The sequence below is a fragment of the Onychostoma macrolepis genome, chromosome 01, assembly GCF_012432095.1.
Source record: "Onychostoma macrolepis isolate SWU-2019 chromosome 01, ASM1243209v1, whole genome shotgun sequence".
NCBI classification, from domain to species: domain Eukaryota; kingdom Metazoa; phylum Chordata; class Actinopteri; order Cypriniformes; family Cyprinidae; genus Onychostoma; species Onychostoma macrolepis.
In genome coordinates, this window is record NC_081155.1 from 39829959 (window position 1) to 39857737 (window position 27779).

The 27779-nt window shown below is 36.0% G+C and overlaps 2 protein-coding genes across 4 annotated transcripts; one reads left to right on the plus strand and one right to left on the minus strand.

The window, feature by feature from the left end:
• Nucleotides 1–361: 361 nt before the first annotated feature.
• On the minus strand, nucleotides 362–26837 carry slc5a10 (solute carrier family 5 member 10). Its single transcript, XM_058768209.1, has 15 exons — nucleotides 26698–26837; nucleotides 26352–26423; nucleotides 24981–25085; nucleotides 23605–23664; nucleotides 23280–23384; nucleotides 21630–21735; nucleotides 20179–20259; nucleotides 18829–19034; nucleotides 16123–16258; nucleotides 6436–6543; nucleotides 6154–6304; nucleotides 5505–5673; nucleotides 3513–3728; nucleotides 2165–2255; nucleotides 362–1326 (listed from the first exon to the last, which is right to left on the minus strand). Exons 1-15 carry the CDS (start codon nucleotides 26806–26808, stop codon nucleotides 1130–1132), a joined length of 1914 nt encoding a protein of 637 aa, XP_058624192.1. The 5' UTR covers nucleotides 26809–26837; the 3' UTR covers nucleotides 362–1129.
• On the plus strand, nucleotides 9268–18795 carry fam83gb (family with sequence similarity 83 member Gb). 3 transcript variants are annotated; one of them, XR_009269582.1, is made up of 6 exons: nucleotides 9268–10535; nucleotides 12157–12324; nucleotides 12417–12541; nucleotides 13175–14402; nucleotides 16085–16152; nucleotides 16409–16478. XR_009269582.1 is itself a non-coding variant. In XM_058768163.1 (5 exons), the coding sequence occupies exons 1-5, from the start codon at nucleotides 10074–10076 to the stop codon at nucleotides 16886–16888; spliced, it is 2463 nt and encodes an 820-aa protein (XP_058624146.1). In that variant the 5' UTR covers nucleotides 9268–10073; the 3' UTR covers nucleotides 16889–18795. The 3 variants fall into 3 exon arrangements, 2 of the variants coding, with proteins under 2 accessions (XP_058624146.1, XP_058624161.1); XM_058768163.1 differs by lacking the exon at nucleotides 16085–16152 and having other exon boundaries at nucleotides 16409–18795; XM_058768178.1 differs by having other exon boundaries at nucleotides 16085–16422.
• Nucleotides 26838–27779: the final 942 nt, after the last annotated feature.

Sequence of the window (27779 nt, forward strand, 5' to 3'; positions counted from 1 at the left end):
AGTATATCAGCAAGCAAGGCTTTGCTGCAACGCTGCCGTTCTGACATGTAATGCAATAAAATATGAGACAGTCAAATTGCTGACTTAACTTTACACCTATTAACATATAAATTGCCTGTACACATTTAGATAGCAAGCATTGCTATTTATGTTGTAACTTTTGTAGAAATATAGCAGTCAGGTGTAATATTGCGTGATCATGTAAGGATGTATTTTACGAACTGTCAACTCAAGGGAAAAAATAAACTTTTATTTACTAAGTGTATTGCTTGTACTTGTATTCCAAATGTAAAGGAGGTTTAGTACATCTAGCCCAAAATGTTTCAAATCTGTTAAAAAAACAAAAAAACAAAACACTTGGTTTACACATTTGCTTTGTAATTTTAATGTATCAATTTGCATTTGCACATTAACAATAAAACAATATAAATTAAGAGAAAAAAGTTAAACACCCATAAATATTTAACAGTTAATGTTTCTTAAAATCATTCACTAGCTGTTCTTACAATCATATAAACTATGGCTACTCTCACGCTATTGTTGAAATAATTATTTAGACACAAATTACACAGTCATTGACATGCTGTACAGAAAATTATAGGTTAATCACTGATCATTTATTTTCAAGAAGAACAACTGCAGTTTATTTAATTTACACCCACATCCTTGGGAGTATCTAGTAATGAGTATATTTATTTTTCTCCCAGTCAATGTGAAAGTATTTCTCAAACATACACTATGAGCTCTTACTATAAGCATAACGTATTACCTTTTAAGCTTGCACTGTGAGAAACAGTCATTTATTTTTTTGCTCTATTCTTAAAGGCAAATACACAGTTCTTCTACACAAGTAGTGCATGTATGCATTATATGTAAATCTAACTGAACAATTATTAAAACACATTTTTTTAAATATTTTATGTAGCCCAATAATTTAAAGGGATTTTATGGAAGCTTGTTTCCTCCATGGAATAATAATAATAAAAAAAAAAAATTAAAAGGTAACTGACTTTTTATCTCAAAATTCTGAGAAAAAAAATTATTGTGAGATATAAACTCAAACTCGCAATTGCAAGAAAGTCTATGAGAAGTCTAGGTGACAAAGAAACAATGTGTGTGGCGGTGTGCGTTATGCATAGTAAGCATAGAGGAAGATGTTGACACACATGAGAATGATGGCATTGACACAACAGAAACGAGACCAGAAGGGATCTTCTCTGATGCTGTGAATCACAGGAGGTGGCGTCCCGGTTGGAAATCGTCCAGGTCGAGGGCTGCAGAACCCAGCGGTGCGCACACACTTACCCCTGCGCACAGACTCACAGCCTAAACAAAAATGCTGAATGTGAAATTAACTGGCAAGGGAGCTCTACATTGATAGTATCGAATGGTAATACCATGGCACTTTGTTATATACTAGAGTACTGAATGATTGCATGTTCATAAACTATGGGATTTACATGGTTTTCTAAGGTTCTTGAAGGAACGCCAAAGTATTATCATGACTTATTATACTTAAAAGGCTTCATAGCTGAATTAAATGACACATTGCATGATTGCATGCTGAGACATCTCATTTTAAACTTCATTTCAATTTTTTTTCAATGTTGTGCTTAATAAAATAATACACTGTATGCAGTAAGCTTTCGTTCAAAACCAAGAAAATGACAATTGGTATTTTTCTCAGTTCCTTGTGTGTGTTCTCACGCATATAAGACACTTTTGTTTTGTCAACTGATACACATATGTAGAACAGCACCACACCCTGATGAATAGGTCACAACAATCCTCATGAGATCTATCATGCTGTAAACTCCTCACACACCTCCGTTCTGTATTAGGAAGCTGGATTAATGTGTGTATAGTTTTGACAACTTGTGAAGTCCAAAATATCCTCACTATTCAAAAATGTCCTTACTAATATAGTGAAACCTGTTGACTGACTAGTCCTTACTAGTTTATGAGGCTTGCTGTATAAATCAACCAAATCATGTTTCTTTTTAAATCTAGTTTTATATTTAGGGCTGAAGTTCTGCTTAGGTGATAGAAAATATCACTAAACCCAATTTAAATACAATGGAAGTTTATAAAATGTCCTCACTAATATCATAAAACAAATGTGTGTGTGTGTGTGTGTGTGTGTGTGTGTGTGTGTGTTCCGTACCGTCTGTCCTGCGGCTGAGTGTAGTTACTTTCTGTAGAGGTATTTCTCTCTCGGTGCTGTTATGTATAGTCCACCAGGTAAGATTATGTAACTGAAACAAAATCAAACACAAGCCACTCGAGACATGATATACCGTATTTATTAAATGTAGTAAATCAATTAAATTTCATACAAATCTCAACGGAAGGGATTGATTAAGAATTCTAAGAGTAGAATTTTAAGAGTATAGTATACTGGGGGGCTATAGATACTGTTGAGGCTAGGTTATCTTTGAAATGGTGTACTACTATACTATTTTTATTGTTTCTGCAGTATATAATGCACAGGTATATACAGTATAATTCTGTTGCCTGTAATGCAATGCACTTGACTGAACCTTCCATTTCCAGTCAAACAAATGAAGTGAAATTAATATTAGCAATGATTTAAGCTCTTTTCTTTACTTGATCAGACTGTCAAGAGTTGATACATTTTTAAACAAAACCGTAGCAAAATAAACCAGTAAATTGCAGAATTAAACATGCTTGCAATGAGGTCATGTGGAAACAATGTAGCATATTGTACTACTGTTTGCATAATGCAAAACTGTTTCACTTACTGCCTCAAGTACAGTACTATTTAAAAGTCTAATGTCAGTAGGGTTTTACTGAAAGAAATGAACACTATATTTAGCAAGGATGCATTAAATTAATCAAAAGTGACAGTAAAGACATTTATGATGTTACGAAAGATTTCTATTTCAAATAAATGCTGCTCTTTTAAACATTCTATTCACGAAAGAATCCAGTTTCCACAAAAATATTAGGCAGCTCAACTGTTTTTAACTTTGATAATAAGAAATGTTTCTTGAGCATTTTAGCATGATTTCTGAAGGATCGTGTGACACTGAAGACTGCACTGTAAAAAAAAGAAAAAGTTGAGCCAACTTAAAATTTTAAGGCAACCAGCTTCAGCAGATTTTTGAGTTTGCCTTAAAATTTTAAGTTGGCTCAAATTTTTTTTTTTACAGTGTGGAGTAATGATGCTGAAAATTCAGCTGTGCCATCAAAGGAATACATGACATTTTAAAATATATTAAATTAGAAGACAGTTATTTTCAGCTGTAACAATATTTCATAACATTACAATCTTCGGTGTGTTTTAGGTCAAATAATGCAGCCTAAGCATTTAAAAAATCTTACTGACTCCGAAATTTTGAAAGGTAGAAAATGCCATTTTAACAAATTCAAAGTCTAAAGGCCAGACAAGGAGCTACAAGAATTATTATTATTATTATTTTTAATATTTGTTAAAATTATTATTATTATTTTTTAAATCTATGAAAACATGTTCTAAGCGAGGCTATTACCTGTTCGTCAGTGGGTGGAGGGGTCAGTAGACTGATCACCACTACAACAATAGCAGTCAGGGCACAGAGTATGATGGCAAAGTGCAGGTAGTGAACACTCCTCAAAACAGAGGGAGCAGGGTCAAAAACACCACAGCGGGGGGGAGGGAACACAAACTCTAGAACCATCCGTGTCAATCCCACTGCTAGACCCACCATCATGCCCCAGAATGCTCCCTGCGTACACAATACCAAAAAAAAAAAAACACACACATGAGAAAAACTCTTCAGGAAACCTCTTGGCATTTACATTTATGAATTTGGCAGACACTTTTATCCAAAACTTGCATTGCATTTAAGATACACATTTTATCAGTTTTTTGGGAATTGAACCCATGACCTATGTGTTGCTAGCGTCATGCTCTTCTGTTAGAGCTACAGGAAGACTTAGCATTCTCTTTTGCTCTACATACCAACAGCGGTGTTCCTTTTACTCAGTGTGTTATATGAGCGTGGGAGACTGTTAAACTAATTATTTATTTTTTAACATTTCAGGTATCTTGAGAGGATGCACGGAATGAACTCTGAGCTGAGATTCCTGACATGACAGGCTCATATTTGCTTATTTAATGTACTTAAGGGTGGAGTGAGGTGTGAAAGTCCCTTGACAAACACAACAATTCCTGTGAAGCATGTCATATTTCAGTGATATTTATTCCAGTGTTTTGCCAAAATGTGCTGCATGTAAAGACAGTAGATATGAACTATTATGTAAGTTAAACTGATTTTATTCTATTTTGCGTCACCGACTCACACGGATACACTTACACAAATACGTTCACTGTAACGATTTATTTCTTACCCTATGAATGTCACCCTGCCAGTTTTAGTTTCTTTAGGCGGGCTTCTTTTTCTCTGGAGAACATTAGCTTTCGCAATAACATGGCCTAACTGTAAACCAACGTTAAAATTCTCTACTTACTGGCTTTTTTTCCCCCAGAGCAATTATACTTATCTGAGATCTCACAAACTAAAATGGGTATTTCCTTTTTGCTATGGGGGACGGAGGATAACTTTCCACAAAATGACCCTTCAGGGTAAAAACGAACAGGGATTTTGAAATCCCACCCACACAGTTTTAAAGCTCTTAAATGTTTAGTTCAACGGGTTTTCATTCTTTTCTTAAACTGCTTGCTTAACAGCTAATCTTTTGCTAAGTTACAGAAGATGTGAGCAGATACGATCACTCTTATGCAGTCAATGAGAAAAATGCAGTTTTGTTCTTTGCTCAAAGTAAAACATCCAAGATAACCAGCCTGGTACACCACAATGCTTCTGAAACATTCATTCTAAGCATATTTTTCAAAACACATTGGGTTTGGGGGGATTTCACAGAGTTGAACGAATCACAGGACCTTTTTTATATTTCTGCACTCTCACACAATGCTTCTCCTGTTCTAAGAATATATCCTGTTTATTCTCAGCAAAGATCTCAAAGAAACATTTCACATTGGTATCATCCATCTATCTATCTATCTATCTTACATATTATTTTCACTATAACATTATTATACTAATAAACAGCAAAGAAGACTGGAACATGCAATTGGAAAGATTGTACTGAATGAAAAAAAAAAATTCAGCTTATACACAACTTATCAATGCTTTTTCCGTTTCAAAAACACAATATATAATGACTCAGCGACACCAATAAAACGGCTCATATTAAGGTGTGGCCTACTTTCTGTAAAATACAAGTGTCTATCTTCTCAATCACTTCCAAGTGAAAGTTACGCTCTCTTTTGCTGTCATTCAGACAAGTACTCACTCTTTGTGTGTTTTAGCAGACAAATACACACACCCTCACTAATGTGCTACAATAAAATAGGCAGACATTCCTTCTTCACAAGAGAGAAGTGGTTTCTTCGAATGCATGTGAGTGTTTAATTTTGGTATGTCAATATGTACATAGTCTAAGTGAGGCCTCAGACAGTGTTTATGTGTGTGCATTACCGCCTCATTGGTTCTTTTCCAGAAAACCGCCATTACAAAAATGGCAGTTACAGGAGGGGCTAGATAGCTGGTTACTGACTGGATGTAAACATAGAGCTGACCGCTGTTAGCGCTCTGAAGAATCGGGATCCAAACCACGCTAATCACCACCAAAATAACAGTCACTATCCTGGGAAAACAAATGGACATACATTTTATGATCATCTTCAGTTTCAACCACAGCTCTTAACATGGACAATGAAAGTCATTGTGTTAATGATATTAAAGTTAAGTTCTACTACAAAATCTAAATCCTATTGGACCCTAGTAGGCTAATATTTGCTGATTAATTTCTATTAGACTATTAGTCTTCTTCCATTATCTAGTTCTATAAAAAAGTATTTTGTGGTTTTATTTCCATTTAAACAGATCTCAACCCAATGACAGGACATAAATATGAGCTAATCTAAATGATTAATCTACCCCCTTGATGTCTAACTCATTCTGCATTATGAATCATCTCTACATTCTTTCATGTAATTGCTTTTGAACAAAAACACGATGTTGGATCTTAGACAACAAGTAACCTTTATGCATTACACAATGATTAATGATTTGAAATAGGCGACACAATTCCGTGCATGAAATGCAAACAAACAGTCGTAAACACCTGCCAACCAGCAGCAGCTCCTTCTCGCTAGCACCTCTTCGATACTTCTTCCAGATGTCCATGGTGAAGAGGGTGCTACTGCTGTTAAAGATGGAGGTCAGTGATGACATTAAAGCGGCCATCATTACAGCTATCATTAACCCCCTGAGGCCTGGAACACACATGTACAATTGCATGATTTATGCTAAAAAGACCATGACATTGACTAAGCATCTAGTAAAGTACATGTTAACAATTCAAACATATACACAATTTGAAAAAAGAAAAAGTGATCCTGATTACCATTGGGCATGAGCTCGATGACCAGTTTTGGAAAGGCAATGTTGGAACAGCCCACCTCTGCACCACACACCTTTACACACTCTTCAGGGTCCACACAAGCCACTGTATCTGGGGAGGGGGGGGGGGGATGCAATGATGCAGTTTATATATATATACATATACGTATAGTGCTGGTTGAAAGTTTGTGAACCCTTTAGAATTTACTATATCTCTGCATAATTATGACCCAAAACATGTATCATCAGATTTTAAGATCATGAGTGCTGAGAGTAGACAAAGAGAACCGAATCAAAGAAGTGAGACAAAAAATATGGTCTTTGTCATTTATTTATTGAGAAAAATGATCCAGTGTTACATAACTGTGCGTTGCTAAAGTATGTGAATCTTTGCTTTCAGTATCTGGTGTGACTCCCTTTTGCTGCAGTAACTGAAGGTAAAGTTTCTTGTAAATGCTGATCAGTCCTGCACAATAACATGTAAGAGTTTTAGCCCATTTCTTAGTGCAGAACCACTTAAACTCTGTGATGTTGGTGGGTTTCCTCCTATGAACTGCTTGCTTAGGTCCTTCTACAACATTTTAATTGGATTAAGGACTTTGACTCAGCCATTCCAAAACATTAACTTTGTTCTTCTTTAACCATTCTTTGGTAGAATGACTTGTGTGCTTGGGGTTGTTGTCTTGCTGCATGACCCACGTTCTCTTGAGACTCTGTTCTAAAACAGATGTTCTGATATTTTCCTTTAGAATTTGCTGGTATAATTCAGAACTCATTGTTCCATCAATGATGGCAGGCTGTACTGGCCAAGATGCAGAAAAACAGGCCCAAGCCATGATGCTACCACCACCATGTTTCACAGATAGGATAAGATTCTTGAGCTGGAATGCAGTGTTCTTTTCTCCAAACATAACGCTTCTCATTTAAACCAATAAATTCTATTTTGGTTTCATCCATCCATTAAACCTTTCTCAAATAGTCCCCTGGCTTGTCCACGTGATCTTTAGCAAGCAATTTTCTTTTTGGAGAACAGTGGCTTTCTTCTTGCAGCTCTGCCATGCACACCATGGCTGCTCAGTGTTCTCCTGATGGTGGGCTCATGAACATTAACATTAGCCAATGTGAGAAAGGTCTTTAGTTGCTTAGAAGTTATGGGAACATTTGCAACCTCGCAGACTATTACACGTTGTGCTTTGGAGTGATCTTTTTTGGTCGACCACTTCTCGGGAAGGTAACAGTGGTCTTGAATTTCCTTCATTTGTACACAATCTGTCTGACTGTGGATTTGTGGAGTCCAAACTCTTTAGAGATGGTTTTGTAACCTTTTCTAGCCTGATGAGTAACATCAACTCTTTTTCTGAGGTGCTCAGTAATCTCCTTTGTTCGTGACATGATTCACTTCCACAAACATGATCAGACTTTGATAGATCCCTGTTCTTTGAATAAAACAGGTCATGTACTGACATTTGATAGTCATTGCACTGACTGAAAACACCTCTGCACAGATGGACTCTAATTTGACCTTTAAATTAATTGCTAATCCAAGAGATTCACATACTTTTACCACTTACAGATATGCAATATTGGATCATTTTCCTGAATAAATAAATGACAAAGAAAATATTTTTGTCTCATTTGTTTGATTCGGTTATCTTTGTCTACTTTCAGGACTTGTGCGAAAATCTGATTATGTTTTGGGTCATATTTATGCAGAAATATAAAAAATTCAAAAGGGTTCACAAACTTTCCAGCAGCACTGTATATATATATATATATATATATACACATATACACACACACACATATATATATATATATATATATATATACACATACATTTGGGGCCAAAATTATTAGAACACTAGTATTTTCAGTCAGTTATTTCTACCTTTTGTGTCAGTAGGAAATATCAGTTTACATTTCCAAACATTCATTTTGCCATTAATTGTGATAATCCAGTGAGATTTTTGTTTGCACAAACAGTCTGACAACACAGAGAGATCTGATCTCATCATCATCAATCTGTCTGGAATGACATGAAGAAACAGAACAAACTGAGACAGACTAAATCCAGAAGAATTATGTAGCAACGTCTCCAAGATGCTTCTAGAAGGCTTGTTAATTTGTCTGCATGTTATATGACCATTAACCATCCGAAAACCATGAACATGCAAATTTACTTTCCAATTATTGAAATATTAGGGTAGAGAGGGGGAAAACGCCTTTTTTCATACTTGGTTTATAATTTATGTCAGTGTCAATAAAACTATGATTGAACTTTTCTGAACACATTTAACCTTTGTTTTATAGAAAAAAAAAATGTACACAGTCCTTAAGGGGGCGTTTCCCCCCACTCTACCCTAACTTAAAATCTCAGGTAAATACTTTAGGTCAAAGGGGTTCAGCTGCCAAAATAATTTGCGAATCCCTGGCTTAATTAATACGTATAATAATAATAGGCCTAATAATAATAAATAAACTGATAATATATAATAAGTCACAATTATAAAACAAATAATTAATGAAAATGGAAATAGTAACATACAAATTCTATATCAAACTATCAAATGTATCAAACAGAAGCTGTAGTTAACTGTCTGAATGGTAGGATATAAAACCTATTGCTAGAAGAAGAAAAAAGCACATTAATGCAAATGGATTCAAAATAAAGTTCTTGTGGCAGCTTCCATGTGTGACAACTAGCCCCAGGAGTCAATTTAAGTGTCTGCCTACTTATACAAAGTCAGGGGGAGGAAATAGGAAGTGTTTGTTTCACTTTCTTTGGTTTCCTGCAACTTTTTTCTTCCCGGATGCCCCGCCCAAACCCACGCAACTGTTGACTCAGCCGTGTAACGTTCGGATGCATGCCGCGTCATCGGCGCTCAAGCAACCAGACATCCAGCCTCTTCCTCTTTCCAGCTCCACAGAAGTAGGGCAAAGTAACACAAAAGCCCCACAGGACTTTACTGGACAACAGACTCAGGACATTATTTATATCGGGAGACGTGGAAGAAAGTTTTGTTTAACTTGCAACACTCTGGTGAACAATCCGGAAGCTTGTTTTTCCTCGACGGCGTCGGAGGTTTCCAGGGTTCGTGCTTTTGTGGAAGACCCTAAACTCGGATCCAGTCGGTTTGACTGCAGTCTGTTGCGCGCGCGTGTGTGTGTGTGTGTGTGTGTGTGTTTGCCCCTCCCGGTCAGGTGACTGAGGTGTGTCTAATCACTAGAGCCTGTGGAGATGCTTTGTACTATTCTACCTGTTGAGTAACTGAAAGATGATCTCCGGCTCAGCGGTCAACTGCGTCCTGTTCTGAACTGGGACTCTGCTCGGGGAAACGTGATCAAATAACATATGAGGCATCTTTTGTAACTTTAAGAAACAATATCGCCTTTATTTGTACGCTTTTTGGTGCATAAGTTATCGCTGAGCCGCTTTATTTGACAAGAAAAACAAAACGATTGAATCGCCAGGTCTCACTTTACCATGGAAACCCTTTACCTCGATCGCAAAAGGAGTTTTTCTAGGCTAGTTAACAAACTTTATTAAGAGTTTTTATACTTTTCTGGGATTACAGTTTGACTTAAATATTAACTACGAGAAGAAATAAGAATCCGCTTTAATTCGGTTTGTGTGGAAACGCTATGGCTCTCTCTCAGGTTCAGTGTCTTGATGACAATCATGTGAACTGGCGTCTGAATGAATCCAAACCGGAGTTTTTTTACAGCGAGGATCAGCGGCTCGCGCTTGAAGCGCTGTTTACGAAAGGACGCGACGCGTTTGAAGCCTATGTGAAAGAGCACCAGCTGCGTCCTTTCCTGTCGGAACCCGAACTCGAGCGGTTGCGTCGGAGCATAGAAGATTATAAACCCGGTTCTGAGCATCAAAAACCAGATGGTACGACAGAGGGAGAGGACGGTGCGGTTTCATTGCAGTATTGGCCGGACCGCTCTGATACCTCCATACCGAATCTGGACCTCGGATGGCCAGACTGCAATTCTTACCGCGGAGTGACGCGCGTCAATGTGTTCACGCAACCGCCAGTGGACGGACAGACGACGCATATAAAAGAGGTTGTGAGAAAGGCCATCGCGCAAGCACAGAAGGTGGGTGGACTAGAGAAACTTGATAAGCACGATTGTATGGTCAGTCAGCCACAGAAACACTGTTCACTCTCAAAAGAACCGGTCTTTAAGGCCCGTTCACACCAAGAGCGATAACTATAAAGATAACGATATTAGCATTCACACCAGCGAACGATATCGTCCGTTTATTATAAGTTCACACTCATCTGCCGCTTTAAATTCTTGAGCTCGTTAAATATCAGGATGGATTCTGATTGGCTGTCAATGTTTGTATTTTTTATCAGCTGGAAAAGTGATTCCAACGATATCGTTTCTCTGTGCCTTTATCGTTATAGTTGTAGTGTGTGGACTCTGCTATTGCATAACTATATCTTTATCGTTATCTTTATAGTTATTGTCCTTGGTGTGAACGGACCTTTACCCGGTTCTTAATGTAACGTTAGGCTATTCTGTGACTTTCAGAAGGTCTATTTTTGAGAAGTAGCCTATGGTGCAAAATCGTGAACGCAATCCAGTTTTCCTTTTCTTTTAGTGCAGTTTGGCAAATGTCAATTAGGCTAGCCACAAGAGATTTGGTTTCATATTTGTGATATGTAAAACTATACTAAATTGTTAAATAATGACAGCGTTCAAAGTTGCACGTCCAAAACTTTACACGCTGAAGCAGCCGTCGGTTGCTATGGTTACATTAGGTGAAACCCATTCCTGTTCTCTGATCCTGACTAATTTGCAGTCTAGTGTCTTGTGGTTACAGAAACCATACATGGCTATGTCTGAAACGTTCTTGGAAAACATTTCTGAACTTATGGAAAATTAACATTAATTTCTTGTTTCTTCAGAACAGCTTATAAGTGCAATGAACAATAATAAAGTTTAATTGTGGACCTCAAAAAGTTCTCCTTTCACTGTAAAACATTTTTTGGTCAAAAGTGTTAAACTATTTTAAGTTGCCAAGTCATAATCATGGCTTGGCTCTTTAATATTTGTTAGTCTTTAGTATGCTAAATACTCATCTTGCATCATCTTACATTACATCAAGTTATAATTTTAATAGTAATAATCAATGACAACATCAGTGGGGTGTTATGGCTCTAAGCAAAAGAGCTGCAGTGCTTATGTATGTCAACACACTGTTCAAAACAACTCTAGTCCTATAAGCTGATTAATTTTTAAAATGATAACCTGGAATTGTTAGGAAAGAATTGAGTTCAGCAGAAAATAAACTAAACTGGTTAAATGTCCAAATATCCATCACGTTTCACAATTGCACTGGTTTCCAAACTGATTCAATTGTCTTGTTAGAACTTGCTTGAATCCAGCAGTTCGGTCCGTGACGCATACCGGCAGAAATTCCCTTCCTCCCCCTCTCTCTTTAAGACACACACACTCAAATACTCAATCAAAGAGATTCCTTTATCTAAAGACATTTCACACAATGAGAATTTATAACGAGATATGGATTTTAATAGTTGTAGTACAACAGATTAAGGGTGTGTAGGAGTTGTTTTGTGTCATCATGTTGTCTTCTTAATAAAGGGAACACATTCCATGCTTACAATAGAATTGGAATTGGAATATGACCTTTTTGTGTATAATCATTTGTACACCGAGAGATAATACAAAACCATTTTTGTTTTTGCAGATGATTGCTGTGGTAATGGATGTTTTCACAGATGTTGACATTTTCAAGGATCTAATAGAGGTTGGATTTAAAAAGAAAGTAGCTATATACATTATTATAGATTTTGCAGCTATACAGCAGTTCCTACATATGTGTGAGAGAGCCAATATGCACAGAGGACACCTCAATGTGAGTAGAAGACACATTTTGAAGACTTTTCTTAAAATGAGAAAATATGTATTTGTGTGTGTTAGTGTATGAATAACAATTTGTGTTTGTAGCATCTTCGGGTGCGATGCATCAGTGGTGCCGAATTCTTTACACGCTCAGCTCAGAAGGTGCATGGCTCTTTGAGTCAGAAATTCATGTTTGTGGATGGAGACCGTGCTGTGTCCGGCTCATACAGGTTTGTTTTGTGTGCTTAAATGTGTGAATGTACATATGCACGAGTTTGTGTTTTCAAAATGCAAGCCAGCCACACTAGACTGTAAGGAAGCTTGTTAGTAAAAACTGTCTGCCTTGTAAATTGCAAGTTCAATTCGGTATGGGTAAGAGAATCTCAAGAACCATAAACCAAACTTAAAGCAGGAATAGTCTTAGCTAAACTAGAAACATCACTTATCTCACCCAAACATCTGATAGAGAACATGGGAAAACATTTAATACACAATGGCAAATTAAAAGATAATAATTTACAAAGGCGTAACATGGTAACAAAACAATCAAACTAGAAGCTGAATAAAAAGACTAGTCAAACAATAATCAAATCACAAGACAGACCTAATAAACTAATCATATGGCATGAAATACCAGAATACCAAAAGAAATAGGAAGTGTGAACATACAAAACAAGAACAAAAAAAGCTGGGTGAGTGAGCTGTTGTCACGCAACTGAAATACATGCCATCACCTCAACAGTGGTGGTAACGCACTCGTTTATGAGTGTTTAAACACTAGTTTAAATGTCAGTTTATGTGATTGTGCTGTGCATGTTATTTGTTTATTGTCTTTTCTGACTTGTGGCATCTTTATGTTTCAGTTTTACATGGACAGCTTCTCGTTTCGACCGCAACATCATTACAGTCCTGACGGGACAGGCTGTTGAAACTTTTGACAAGCAGTTCCGCGAACTATACCTGAACTCTCGTGGGGTCAATCTAACCAAGATCCCTTTGGCGGACCCTCCGGAGCCTGACCCTGCCCCAATCGTTGTTCCTCCCCCTGTTCCTGCAGCTGTTGCAAGAAAACTAATTAACCCCAAATATGCATTGCTTAATATAGATTCAGCAAGCAAAGCCTCTTCAGACAAAGCTACTGCCAAGAACAGTAACTCCAAACATCCTATGGTCCAGATTCCCAAACCTCAACGGGAGTTGATAGAAGAACCGAAAAAGCACCCAGGACTTGTAGGTCTGCCGAAGGCAGATCTCACTCACTACTTGCCCATCTGGCCTGAGCCAGACCCACCCAGTGATGTTATTGGGTTTATTAATATCCGTGATACAAGCAAGCCAACACAGGTACATTTAATGCGCTCGCAAATGTTTGAAACATCTCAAGCAATACGTTTTAAAGACCCTTTCACTGCCCCACCTGAGGAACCGTTACCAGATAAGGCAAGTCCTCGGCGAAAAACAACACAATTGTCTAAAACAGAGACTGTAGATGCAAATGTTCAATCGAGCACCCAAACTCAGCCAGAGACTAAGTCTAGCAATGCCCATCAAGATACACCAGCCAATTCATCCCATTCGCCAAGCTCTCCGATCCAGCAAGAAGAACCCCAATCCAACCCTCCTCCACAAGAGCAGCAGTCCAACCCTGAACCAACAGAAGTCAAACAGACTTTAGAAATGCCTGTGCCCAAGCCACGCACCCTTCAGTTGGTGGTTAACAGACCAGAGGGCTCTGGAGACGCAGAGGTCACTTTAGTCAGAAGGGACGAAAACCAGACAAAGGATGCAAACACGGACACTCGCGACAACGATGCCGACAGCACCGCTGTCATCTGTGCACAATCATTAAAGGATAAAGATGAGAGTTCTACAATGTCAGATGAATACTATGAATGTACTGACTCTGACAGTAGTGACAGACTCCCTAACGGAAGGTTAACGGGTTCTGGTCGTTTTGGAGACCACAGCACTGATGCGCTTAACGTGATGGCCCGTTTCTCTCAATCCATGCTGGACTTGCGATCGGATGATGTCGAACAAAACACTGCTGAGAAAAATCTACTGAACATGCGGAACAAAGATAAAACAAAGGTAGGTTGGACTTTGATTTAGTGTGACTGAATGTGAAAGTGCTTTTTCCAGATTTGGCTCTTAACTCTGCCAGTCTATAAACCTGGGAGTGTCTCAAGTAGATGAAAAGAAGCCAGGCGTGTGTGTTATGGAACGCACAAGGGCGTGCCGGTGTGTGTTCCCGAACTCTGTTGACATTTCCAGCACGCCTGAACCTGTATAAGTGCTAAAACACATGCATGGGGGTAGTGGGTGGGAGAAGGGGAAAATGTAAATGAAGCGGCGTATCAGATGAGAGTTGGAAAATAGCATGTTATTAGGGTTTCTCAGATCCTCATTTTGGTGGAATTTCCCAATGGAAAAAGTAATCTACATGTGGCTCTGACTAAAATGTTTGAGGTGTCAGGAAACTTTTGTTTAGGAATAAACGATATGTCAGCTATAGTATACGTCAATATACTGTATCTACATATTTATTTATTTTTTTTCAATTGAATGGATATTGTATATGTATTGGCCATCATTGGACATTAAATTGTGCTTGCTCCTTTTCCCTGTTACAAAATTATTTACATTTAGATTCTGCTCAAATCTCAAAATGTTTAGATGTTATAAATTTAGGCAAGTTCATTTATACTGCATTAACTTGCCTAAATTTATAACATCTAAACATTTTGAGATTTGAGCAGAATCTAAATGTAAATAATTTTGTAACAGGGAAAAGGAGCAAGCACAATTTAATGTCCAATGATGGCCAATACATATACAATATCCATTAAATAATAAAAATATGTAGATACAGTATATTGACTTACAATTAACTTGCCTGAATTTGTAGCATCTAAAATGTAGTTGTAAATATCTTAACTTTCATTTATTTAAATAAAAAAGTTGTTTAATATCAATTATTCATTGTTTATCAGTGAAACGGAGTTGGACGGAATTTTAATACTGGATATTTAACGGACCTACTTTTATTGCATAGTTCTTACAGTCCCACTTTATATTAGGTGGCCTTAACTACTAAATACTTACATCAAAAAATGAGTACATGTACTTATTGTGTTCATATTGTATTGCAAGACACTTTTGCTGCTTTTGAGGTGGGATACAGCTAAGGTTATGGACAAGTTTGGTGGTATGGGTAGGGTTAAAGATGGGTGTAAGGGATGGGTCAACAGTGTAATTATACAGTATATAGTAATTACAGATGCAATTACATGCAGGTATTTAAAAAAGAAATATATATATATAAGTACAATGTAAAAGCATGTATGTACACGATAAGTGCATTGTATCAAATGATTAATTTAAATGTAAGTACATAAGGCCACCTAATATAAAGTTGGACCGTTCTTACAAATTTTTGCCTTTAATGCCACCATTTAATCTCGTCTCATTCAATTTCTATCATATCTAATATTTGAATAAAATGCTTCAGTTAAGTATGGTGTGTAGTATTAATATTTATTTGGGTATAAAACTACTCTGCTTAAGGTTGTAGCTGGTTTTTGTGTATTTGCTGATGTAGAATAGTGTAGTCCAATTTAGTAATCCACTTTGGACCAGCAACAAACCAGCTGCCATTTACCAAAAACCAGCTTGACCACTTTAAGCTGGTATGACCCCTTTTTCTATAGGTATAGGCTTTTAAAATGTGACAAAGCTTGCACAAAAGATGACATGGAACTGAATCTTTGCAGCACTAGCGGACACAGCAGCTGGAGCGTGTGTGTAGTACCTGGGTAGAGTGCCCTGCTGATCATGCCAGGTAGGATGATGAAGATCATGGGAAGCATCTTGAGATAGCTGGCAAAGATCGACGCCCCTTTGGCATGACTCAGATTCTTGGCTGATAGAGACCTCTGCACGATTACCTGCCAAGATACAGATCAACCAGCATTACTTTTTGTTTTCTGAGTTCATCATATTCATCAGAACAGTTTATAGTTTGTTGAAACATTTGAAATCAAGCCTGAAGGTTTTTTATCCTTTTTCTTTCTCACATACACCTTCCTCCATTTCAGCTCTACCAGATGGTTTCCAGATCACCTGTTCGAGACACTTATGGCCGGGCCAAAGTGGTGATTGCTAAACCTGGAGTTTTCCATAGACCTCCGAAAAGCAGCGGTCATGTGATCGGGGGCCACAGGTACTGGCAGGGGAAGGCGTATGCTGACCTCCCCTCAAATGGATCAGGCCAGCAAAATCTAAACCGCTCCGGCCGGTCCCCTAGAAGACAAAGCCCCGCCTATACGATAGAAGGACTGCGAACTGGCCAAACACACGCTCAGCGGCTCATGCACTCTAAATCACACTCTCCCACTCAACGGGCTTCTCAAACAAAGTCTCCGTCTCCTCGTAGACGGGTTGAGACTCGTATGCCATTAGGAATCTCTTTATCCAAACTCGCCAGCTACAAACTCCTCAGAGGGAAGGTTCCAGTGAACGCGTCTGGTTTTGCTTTGGGGGATAAATTGTTGACACAGAGGCACAATGAAAATTAACTGATTTATGGTGGCTTTATTTCAGAAAATAAACAACAACTTTGTATTGAGTACAAAGGCATGAATGTGCAATGATGTAGCCACCAGTCTCCACTGATAAAGACTTTTCAACTGGAGTTCAACTGGATCTTTAAACTGGACCGTGGCAAGCAAAACTTGTCACAAGCAGCCTTACTCTTTATTGACGTGCCTTTATTGTGTAATCTGGACTAGTGCAAAAATTTGGTGGTGGATTGGTGGCCATGGTGATAGTGATTTCACATTCACCCCTGTTGTTGACTAATTATTGTCTCAGCTTGTGGGAAAAGGACTTAAAGTACAATACAAACTGACAGAGTTAATTTTAAAGTCTGCATTTGTCCATGGTTTTATCTGAGGAGATCAGACTGTCTCAAGGCCTGTTCACACCAAGATTAATGTTTGTTGTGATTGAACATTTTTATGTGAATCGCTTCAGACTGATACAAACATTTGCATGCTGTCAGTGTGACAGATTCTTTCTTTATGGAGAGGCGTTCTAATCTCTTTTCCAGCGCATTGCGGAAAAAAAAGACTGGTCAACCAAGATTAGTGCTTTTAGTCACGTGCCCAGAGGTGCTGTTGTTGTATAGAATTAGTACTTTGTGGTACTCTCAAGCAGAATATTTTGAATTTCAGTTTTTCCATAAGCGACACCTAATGACAGAAAGTGAATTTGTATTTTGATTCAGCCTGTCTGCAGTTTTTTTGAAAAAGTCAGACCAGACTTTTGTGCCCATCATTATTGGTGTGAACCGGCCTTCAGAATTAGCTTTTGAGTTGGAGTCAAGACCAAACCCTCCAAGATCCAGACCAAGACCCCTAAGACCTGGACCTAAACTCTAACCAAGACCTAGTTATTTTAACAAACTGAAACTTACTCAGAAAAACACTGAATTTATTGCAGCACTTTGTGCAGTGTTGAATTGACTGTGGCCATGACTAAGACCCTTAGCCAAGACCCAGACCAAGTTTTGAATCCACCAACCGGAAGACCCAAGTAATAAGACCCAGACCAATCCCACATTTACTGGGTCTTGAAGAGACTCCAACTCAGACAGTATTTCCAGAAATTTAATGATGTTCACCTTTGGTAATTTTTTGTTTTGTTTAATGGCTGCTAATGAGGTTTGGAAATATATGCTTTTACCCAAAAAAAAAAAAAAAAAAAAGCTTTTTTTTTTTTAAGATGTGATGTGCACTGTACGTTATAGAAGGAAAGTGTTACAATTTTAGCTATTGCAAGTACAGTCTTCTATAATTTTCCCACTCTTATCATTTTTGATGCTAGTCTGCACACAATGATTTTCACAGTTTCTGTGAGAATATACTTGAATCATTTGGAGATGTTTTAGTGATGCAGGACTCAATATAGACTTTAGTTGACGCAAATCATGTGCATCAAATTGCAAGGGTCGACCCTAAATTAGGTCTAATTGTGGAAAGATATTCAGACTTGGTAGATCGTTTTCCTAAAAGGTCTTTACCTCTGTCTCTAAAACTGCAGTCTTTACGGTGTCAAGTGATATGTTAAATATCTTCTAGCAGAATGCAACTCATAATGCAAAATACATTTGCAACACTGTCCTTTATGCAAAGCTTTTTTTACATTGTGTTGTGAAAACCAGGGTAGCCTTGTTATCCATTTTTGAGAGTAAAGGTCATTGCACACGGAGTCAGAAATTTTTGCACGTTAAAAAATAAATACGACCTCACGTTGTGTCAATTACGTTTACACACTGCCTCCGAAACTTTCATCTGTCATAAAAAAATGCGGATCAGGTTAGATTTTTCTGCGTTTTCGCATCCGTAACAAGCATTTTGATAGGAAAAGATGACGAATACGAAAAAACGCATACGAAAATTTCGGACTCGGTGTGCAAGGACCTTTAGTGTGTGTGTGTGTGTGTGTTGAAGCATACCTGATCGGTGCACCAGTACCATGTTGCAAGAATGGTCAATCCCAGTGTCATGCCTGGCCAGGGTAGATCTCCATGCACAGGGTCTCTGAACAGGTGCATGGCATCAGGCCTGGGCAGGTGACATGTTGTGTTTGGGATGATCTTAGACGGCACAGCTTTCAAATACACGCTCTCCAGGTTACTGTAGCCTCCAATCTTATTGAATGCTGTAACATGTACATAAATACATATCAGCTAAATCTACTACTTTATGGGTAATGTGTAGAGGTTTAGCATTATTTGTTTTTTTGTAGTAACATCAAAATGACATGGCGTCAAAACGGAATGTAAATTTTGAATTGATTCCAATTAAAATATTTAAATTTCTTTAACTTATTTAGACTTGTGTATTTGTCACTTTTGTTTGCTTGTATCTGTGTACATATGTAATTTAATTTTAGGTTCTTTATCAACTTGGAGAAAGTCATCTCTAAAGGTTTTTAAGACATTAATGGGAATTTTTTCCCATTTCCACACCTCCATAAAACACAGCTATGCTGGTTTTAATGTGTCCTAACCAGACGTGGTTTAAACCTCTCTGCTTGACTTTTTTCTGGTCATGAACAGCTGTGTTACAGGATATTTTCTTTGATGCCTGGTTTCTATTTCTGTGACAGCCACAGTGAAATCTGCTCCAAATTATACCAAATATGCTGTTATTTTTGCCTGTTTTCACTTTCCCTGTGGAAAGAAAATTCCAGATGATGAATTCCAAGGTTTGACCCTAATGTGCATAGCACCATGACAATGCATTTAAAGCTTGTTCGCATTGAATATTCACATTTGGAGAATATTCTAAATTTAATGCATTTATACAAGAGAATGTTTTATTTATGTGTATTTAATTTGAGTTTTAGGTTACCTGGCAAATTATTTTTTTCGTAAGATTTTTTTTGTTTGTTTTTTTGGCCATGATTGATTGATTTATTTGGACAATATCTATCTATTTAGAAAATAGATGCAGTATATAACCAGATTTCATTATCTCATTATTTATTTTATTCTGATCATCAATAGGCAGTTTTACAATTTTTTATATATATATATATATATATATATATATATATACACTGTTTTGCCTATATCGGCAGACCACCAGAGGTAAGTCAAGGTAATATTTAGGATTTCTTGAAATGCAATGAATGTATGTAAACCACATAATCCGGAAAATGTGCCTGCCAAACACTTTCTCTTACAGCTGCCATCTTTTTCCAGCAGTGCCACTTTCAAGATGTACTTACTTCCTCAGTGACAGTTGACATGAGATCACTGCCAGAGGAGAATAAAAGAAGAGGCCTGAGATTGACTGACCTGTAATGGTTAGGATGACTGCTCCAATGATCATGATGAAGGTCTGAAGAGTGTCGGTGTAGATAACAGCAGCCAAGCCACCTGGTGAAACAGAGGACTAAGCGGGTATTGCTCAATTCTCTCATGCTGGTTTAATGTGATATGAGTCAACGGGGTCATGTCTGAATCAGCACTTGTAGACAGAGGAGTGATACAGTGGTAGCAGTGCTGCGGATTAACGTAATCATGCAATTATGCTGGAATCAGTCATGTAGATCATAATTACTACTGCAGAAATGAACTGATACTGAACCACTGGGCTTCGGTGAGAAAGTTTAAACAAGTAATCATTTAGTAGCAGCTTTTATCCAAACAACTGGTCAATAATTGTTACTACTCAAACCTGTGGTTAAGTAGTTCGCTCGAGGACTCTTCTAGTTTATAATTTACACTATCCACAACTCCAACGAGGAACATTCCTGTTTCAAGCCTTGAGCTTTAACCATTATGCCACCCCGCCCAGTTTTACAGCATTACGGTGCGAAAGGAAGACTACAATTGATTATTGCATTTGCTTGCTTGGCTGTAAATCTGTGTGCGCAACACGGTGAGACATCAAAAGCTGTGCTTTGTCACGCTACACTGCTGCTTACTGGAAAAAGAGCTTGTTTACTGCGATTACTAATTATAAAACCCCTCACTACTGAAAAATGTGGCGGTACCACTTTACAAGAACCATCATGAACACTTATTAATCTAGTGTATTGTTAAGTTACAAATATACTATTGTTAATTGTTGATTCATCTATTATGAACATTTTTATGAACAGATGTTAATTTATACAGTTGATTAGTTTATACAATGCATTAGTATAGGTGGAAATCAACATTATCCTAAAATAACAAATGCTCTAAAGGTATGCTTATTGTTATTTTATTATACCTAATGCATATATAGACACTGTCATTTAAAAGTTTGGGGATAGAACTTTTTTTTTTTTTTTTTTAAAAAGAATACTTCCATTTATCAAGGATTCAATTTATCAAAAATTATAGTAAAGAACATTCACAACTGTCAGTTTCAAACAAATGCTGTTCTTCTTATCAACTTGCTATACAGTAATCCTTTTTCAAGAGTCCTGAAAAAAAGTATCTCTGTATTCACACAATTATTAAGCATTGATAATAATGAGAAATATCTCATGAGCAGGAGGATCATGTGACGCTGAATGCTGGAGTAAAGATGTTGAAAATTCAGCTTTGCAATCAGGAATAAAGCACACTTTAAAATATAGTAAAATAGAAAACCGTTATATATATATATAATATTCCACAAAAAAGACTGTTTAATCTGTTTTGATCAAAATAATGCAGGACTGGTGAGCATAAAAACAACAAGAACATTAATAAAACTTACCAACCTCAAACTTTTGAACGGTATATATACAAAATACATACATGCACATACAAACCTGCAATAGTGTAGAGGGCAGTGACTACCAGCATGAGCACAGTGGAGAGGTAGAGGTTCCAGCCCAAACAAACCTGGACAAACAAAGCTCCAGAGTACAGATCTGTCTGTGAACGATACAGAATTTTGAGATCAGGTTGCTGTGTTCTCAGTTATTTTGCATTTGATTATCAAACTGCATACTTTGTCGCCAATTTGTGTTTGTCCTAAAATGACTTGGAGAACAGAATAGTTAAGAATACAGTATATAGAGCTATAAAATGAATGTTGGCAATGTAGCTTTAGATCAGTTGGTCTTGGAAGAATTTATTAAGAAATATTTGAGGTCTGACTTTTAATTCTAGATTTTGCCATCTTGTCAAATCTAGAGAATACATGAGAGAACTTGTTGAGTCTTGTTTAAGAAAATCTGAGAAGTAGGAGACTTAAGCAAAGGGCTTAACTTGCGCTCTATTTTATCTCCTTGTCTGATAACCAGTTGAAGTATCAGATGAAGTATCATCTTTTTTCCCCTATGGGAAGTGCTAAATATAGCTTTTTATATTTTCAGAAATGTGAGTGGTTCTTGCTTGTACAAATCCTATCAAATAGTCTTTTTTTTCTTTAGTTATTTTCAGTTATTTTCTCAGTTATTTTCTTTAATTTACTGCTATTCTAAAGTTTGTAGTCAGCAATATTTATTTTATACACACACACACACACACACACACACACACACATATATATATACATTACATTTAATACATTTAATATATATGTGTATATATACATATACATATATACACATATACATATATACACATACATACATACACACACACACACATATATATATATATATATATATATATATATATATATATATATATATATATATATATATATATAGGCTGGGCTGTATATATATATTTATAAGAAGTATCTTATGTTCATTGAGGCTGAAAATAAATAAAAAACAGTAATTTTACAATTTAAATAGTATTATAAATTGAATGACTTTTTTGTTTTAATGTATTTTAAATTTTAATTTTATTCCCATGGTGGCAGTATTTTCTGATTTGCTGCTCAAGAAACAATTCTTATTATTAACATTGTTGAAAACAGTTTAAAAAGGAGCAACATGATACTTTTTTTTTTTTTTTAAGGATTCTTTGATTAATAGAAAGTTTAATAGAAAATTTATTTAAAATAGAACATTATTAATGTCTTTTGATCACATTAACATGTTCTTGCTGAATTAGTATTAATTTCTTAAAAATATCTTACTGAGCCCAAACTTTTATATGGTAGTTTTACCACTTATAACATTTACCACTTTTATGACAAATAATTTTTTTTTTTTATGTGCCAAAGTTTAATACCTAGCATTACGGGTTTGTTAGTAAGCCATGAGCATTTGTGAGTAAGTGTTTTTGCGTGCCTGCAGTGAGAAACAGATGTTGAAACACAGCTAAACTACATTCTCTTTCACAACTTCAAAACCCTAGGTACAGAAACATGCCAGTGCAGCAATATAGGTCTCAATAAATGAAGCCTTTGTAGATTAATGCTTGACTTTTAGCTTTGTGGGAATATATGTGAATGAAATGGCAAAAAACAAAAAAACAAACATTGTATGAAACATTATGAATGTATGTGTTTTCGTGCTCACTGAGATCTTGGTAAACACAGACAGCAACAGACTGAGAGCTGACAAGTACATGCGAATTCGCTCCCCTCCAAACCGCCGACCCAGATACTCTGGCATTGTGACAATCTGTGAGAGAGAGACAGGAAGTGCAGAGAGAATGGCATGAACTAAGCAAAGTAATAGGCAAATCTGGGAAAGTAGCACATGTGGTGAGAAAGAAAGAGACTGTGAGTCTATGGTGCATGTGGCTGCATTACACATAAGTTCTCAATTATTAATTCACAGACTAAATAGCTCACTTGGCACTTCAGTATAAGTGGTGGTTTGGTGCATGTCTAAAACTCACCCCAGAAGACACATAAACTGGGACAAAGACCCAGGCAAGAGCCAACAGGACATAGGTTGCCTAACAGAGAGAGAAAGTATTACAGCACTGCAGAAAATCTGTTTGTTTTTCAGTGAAGCGCATTTAAACAAGATCAATTCAGATAATAATGAGATAAGCCGCAAAAAGAAAACTAAGGCATGTCTAATTATTAATTGATGATTAATAATTATAACACATCTATTATTAGATTTTAATGTTTTGCTTGTAATGTGTATTTGTTGTGTCTTTCTTTATACTTTTACTTGTTTGCACCTCAGTGTGCAAATAGTCACTACAATTTTTATTTTAAATTTGTGTCTCTGCAGCTAATTTTGAACATAAAATAATGAAGAACATACAAACAGATGGGAATTATTACACAAATGTTTTTCATAGTGTCAGTTTTTGGTAAATTGCATTGAAACCAATGTGGGTCTTTTTTTTTCTTTCTTTCTTTTTTTTTTTTTTTTAGCACAAGGAATGCTAAATAAATGCTATTTGTATGAGATTTGTATTGTCTAATGCAATGGCATCCAAGCAGTTACCGACAAATTTAAGTGTGCAAATAATTTTAGTTCTAGTGTATCATAAATATAAATTTAAACATGTAAACAGTGCCGCGTTAAGCCTTTGCGGGGCCCTGGGCTAACGCAGCTTTGTATAATAACAAATTATACATAAATTAAACAATATTATCAAGTAGCCTAATAATCTTAAAAATCAGCGACAGCCCAGCAAATACAATCAAATATCACTCACCGCTAAAAGGCCTTCTTCCTGCTCTTCTTATGTAAATAATTTCCAACTACTTTAACTTAAAAATTCAGTTGCTGCCTTAAATTTTATAAGTATAATCAAATTGGAAGTCATTTCAACTTGAATTATCTTAAACTTGAATTATTTGTTATTATTTAATTGTTAAAGTTAATATTATAAATTTTTTTACTTCACTTACATATAAATCTATTATATATCTAGACAAAAAATCTGCCAGCACACACTTTGAAAAACAATTTGAGGTCTTATTTATATAGCACTTTTGTTCCTGTTGTAATTTATCTTGTTGTAAGAATTTGAGAAATGACAGACTAGACAAAAGACTGACAGAAAGGACCAAGAGTCTAGACAAAAACTTAAGAATAGGATACTCAGCACCCATAATGCCGGTTTTAAGACAAAAGCTGGTCTTCTTTCTCCCCCTAGTGCTTATTAAATGCAGGTGCATTTACATGAAGTTTTATTAGTGTTTGAAATAATGCCCAATAACGAATTGTGACTTATAAATATTTTGCACTTCTTCGAAATAAATGCAAGAAGGAAACTGGAAAAGAGTTATTAAAAATTATGTCACTCACATTCCACTCAAATCCAGCTACAGCAATCCCTCCCGCTGCTCCTGTCCCAGCCAGACCGATGAACAATCCTGAACCCTCACTGCTGGCAAACAGAGATGCACCAATCTGCATCCATTCATGCCACATGTTAGTGCAGTTCTCTACATAAAACTACTAGATTAGCAACAGACAGCATCAGACTTCATTTCTGCAGGCTAGTTGACATGACATGTCAGGCAGTGTCTGCAGTGTGTCATGCATGCTAAACTAATCATCAATGAAAAATGATTGGTGTTGGTGAAAAAACGGTAAAAAACAATGAAACTTCTACAGCACCTAAAATATATGTTTTTCCCTATATGTGTATCTGAAAACCACTAGTTAAAAAAATTAAAAGCTTTTTTTTTCTTTCTTTTTTTTTTTAATTCCGAATTATACATAACAATATGCATAAAAAAATAATTAACACTAATTTTAATGCCTTATTATTTGGTCTGTCTGTTGCATTAATCAGCGACTCTCTATCTGCATGAACTGTGCAAAATCATTTTGTTCAGCATGAGCTGAGATGTTAAAGCCCATCTTTTGCTTTAGTGGAAGCTGGAAATTTATTTTGTAGAGCTCACTTGATAAATGTCACTAATTTGCTAAGTGATCTGATTTGATAAGTGAAACATTTTCATAATGCATAATGTATTTGCTTTATTATCATTTTTTTCAGTCTCTTTTGGTTGATTTATAGTTTTACTTTCTGTGGTTTGACTTTTGGATCTCAACCTATACATTTTCACCTAAAATCTGGATTTTGAAAATAAGTAGTTCATGTACATGTTTTTTTTTTTTTTTTCTTCTTTTTTTTCTATTGCCTACTTTAAAAAAGAAGCTACATTTTACAACATTATTCATAAAACACTTTCATTGAGATCAACCTTTGTAGAAGTTTATATTACTGCACTACCTAAAATTAAAGTGTGTGTGTTTTTTTTTGTTTGTTTTTAGGTAGCAATTTGTTTGTAATAAAAGAAAACAAGCAGGTCAAAAAACAAAAAAACAAATCATTTTTCAAATGAATTCGTTTTCATTTCTTTCTTTTTAGAAGTGTTTTTTTTTTTAAAAAGAAACTGATTATTTGTCATTTTATCTGCATATATAGGCTTTAACCATACTAAACCAAGGTCGATTTTTATTATTATTATTTTAAGTAGTTTTTAAACATAAACAATAGCAGATAAAATTACAAATAATCTGTTTATTTAAAAAAGATTAATAAAGGTAATTTTATCTGCTCGTTATCAGGCTTTAATTATAGTAAAGTGAGTCAAAAATAGTAAAAAAAAAAAAAAAGTTTAAATATTTCTTTAGTTGGGTCAGTTTACGGTAATTATCACTTACCGGCCACCAAGCCATGTCTCTGCCAGCCAGAAAATATCCACTTAGTGTGTTGCGGCTCACTCTGCAAGATGACTGAAACACACACATACATACACAGAACAATTTATGCAAAACTAAAATGGAGTTGTATTTCTCACTCTAACATGTTAATGTTAGAATAGTGTTCAATTTTAAATAGTTTTTATTTCCAAAGTTTACATCCGCGTTTTTACAGAAAATTGAGATTTATGTTTCAAATATATAAACACTGTCACAACAGAACATGATGAAACTATTATTTAAATAATAATTATTATCTACGATTCATACAAACACACAATTATCCAAATACACTAATGCACCTCACCCATATTCCAACAGCGACGTTCAATAAAAAATATGCTCCGATTACAATGATATCAGATACGCTGAAAGACTGGGAAAGGGCGAAAAATTTAGTGGTAGAGTTAGACGCCATGTCCTGCCTTCACACACACCACACACAGACTAGGACAACAAGACAAGGAAGACAGAAAGACACAAGGCGTTCCGGTCAGTCAGCTCTGTGTGTGAATTGATCATTAAACACATCAGTTTAATGAAGCAAACTTGCACCTACATGAGAACAACAAGGCAGATGAAACGCATCCTTGAAGACACACAAACCCTGCTGCTTGCTGTGGGTTGAGAGAAACACTCATGACTACACACACAAATCCATACATAGATGTTTAATCGAATAATCAGAGCATTTAGACGTGTGACCTAACTAACCTAATGTGACTGACAGAGTCTAAAAAACATCCCTAGACACACTTAACAAAGTGAATCATTTACTTAAACACCCACTCGTGCTACCCATTAACACACGCACATGCACTAACCATTAGCATCAATCTTACACATGGACATAAGTATACTCACTAGCGATATCTTTAGTATTAACTGGGGTCACTGTTCACATCAGGTGCACTTTATTTTACAGTGTGGCAGGAGTGTTTGCAACTTAATTTCTTGGAAATACAACACTATTCACCCAAGATGAAGTTAATTATGGGAGTTAATTCATTTTAATGCATATTGGTATGTTCTGCTGCTTATTCAGTAAGCTTTTTAGTTCATATTGAGAAATACATTTTGATGAATAAATAATGTCTTTGGCTGATTCTAGTATTGCTTTCCAGTATATTGTGCAATTTTGGACTTGGCAGTCTTATATTATGATGGCGTATATAATATTTTGTCTCCCATTTGAGTTATTTATTACTTTGATACTTACTACTTTTATACTCTGGCACTGACTTTTTCAAATATTTATTGTCTCTTATGCTCAACTGCATTATTTTGGTAAAAATAAAATACAGTAAAAATAGTAATATTGTGAAATATTATTGTGATTTAAAATAACTGTTTTTTTATTATTATTATATTAATATATTTTAAAATATT

Bases quoted from the DNA above. Each gene is read 5' to 3' on its own strand.
- fam83gb (XM_058768163.1), top strand. From the start codon at position 10,074: ATGGCTCTCTCTCAGGTTCAGTGTCTTGATGACAATCATGTGAACTGG. The intron at 10,536-12,156 runs GTGGGTGGACTA...TTGTTTTTGCAG, and splicing joins CCATCGCGCAAGCACAGAAG to ATGATTGCTGTGGTAATGGA. The intron at 12,542-13,174 runs GTTTGTTTTGTG...TTTATGTTTCAG, and splicing joins GCTGTGTCCGGCTCATACAG to TTTTACATGGACAGCTTCTC.
- slc5a10 (XM_058768209.1), bottom strand. From the start codon at position 26,808: ATGGCGTCTAACTCTACCACTAAATTTTTCGCCCTTTCCCAGTCTTTC. The intron at 25,086-26,351 runs GTAAGTGATAAT...GAATGGATGCAG, and splicing joins GAGACATGGCTTGGTGGCCG to ATTGGTGCATCTCTGTTTGC. The intron at 19,035-20,178 runs GTCAGTCAATCT...TACATGTTACAG, and splicing joins AGTCATCCTAACCATTACAG to CATTCAATAAGATTGGAGGC.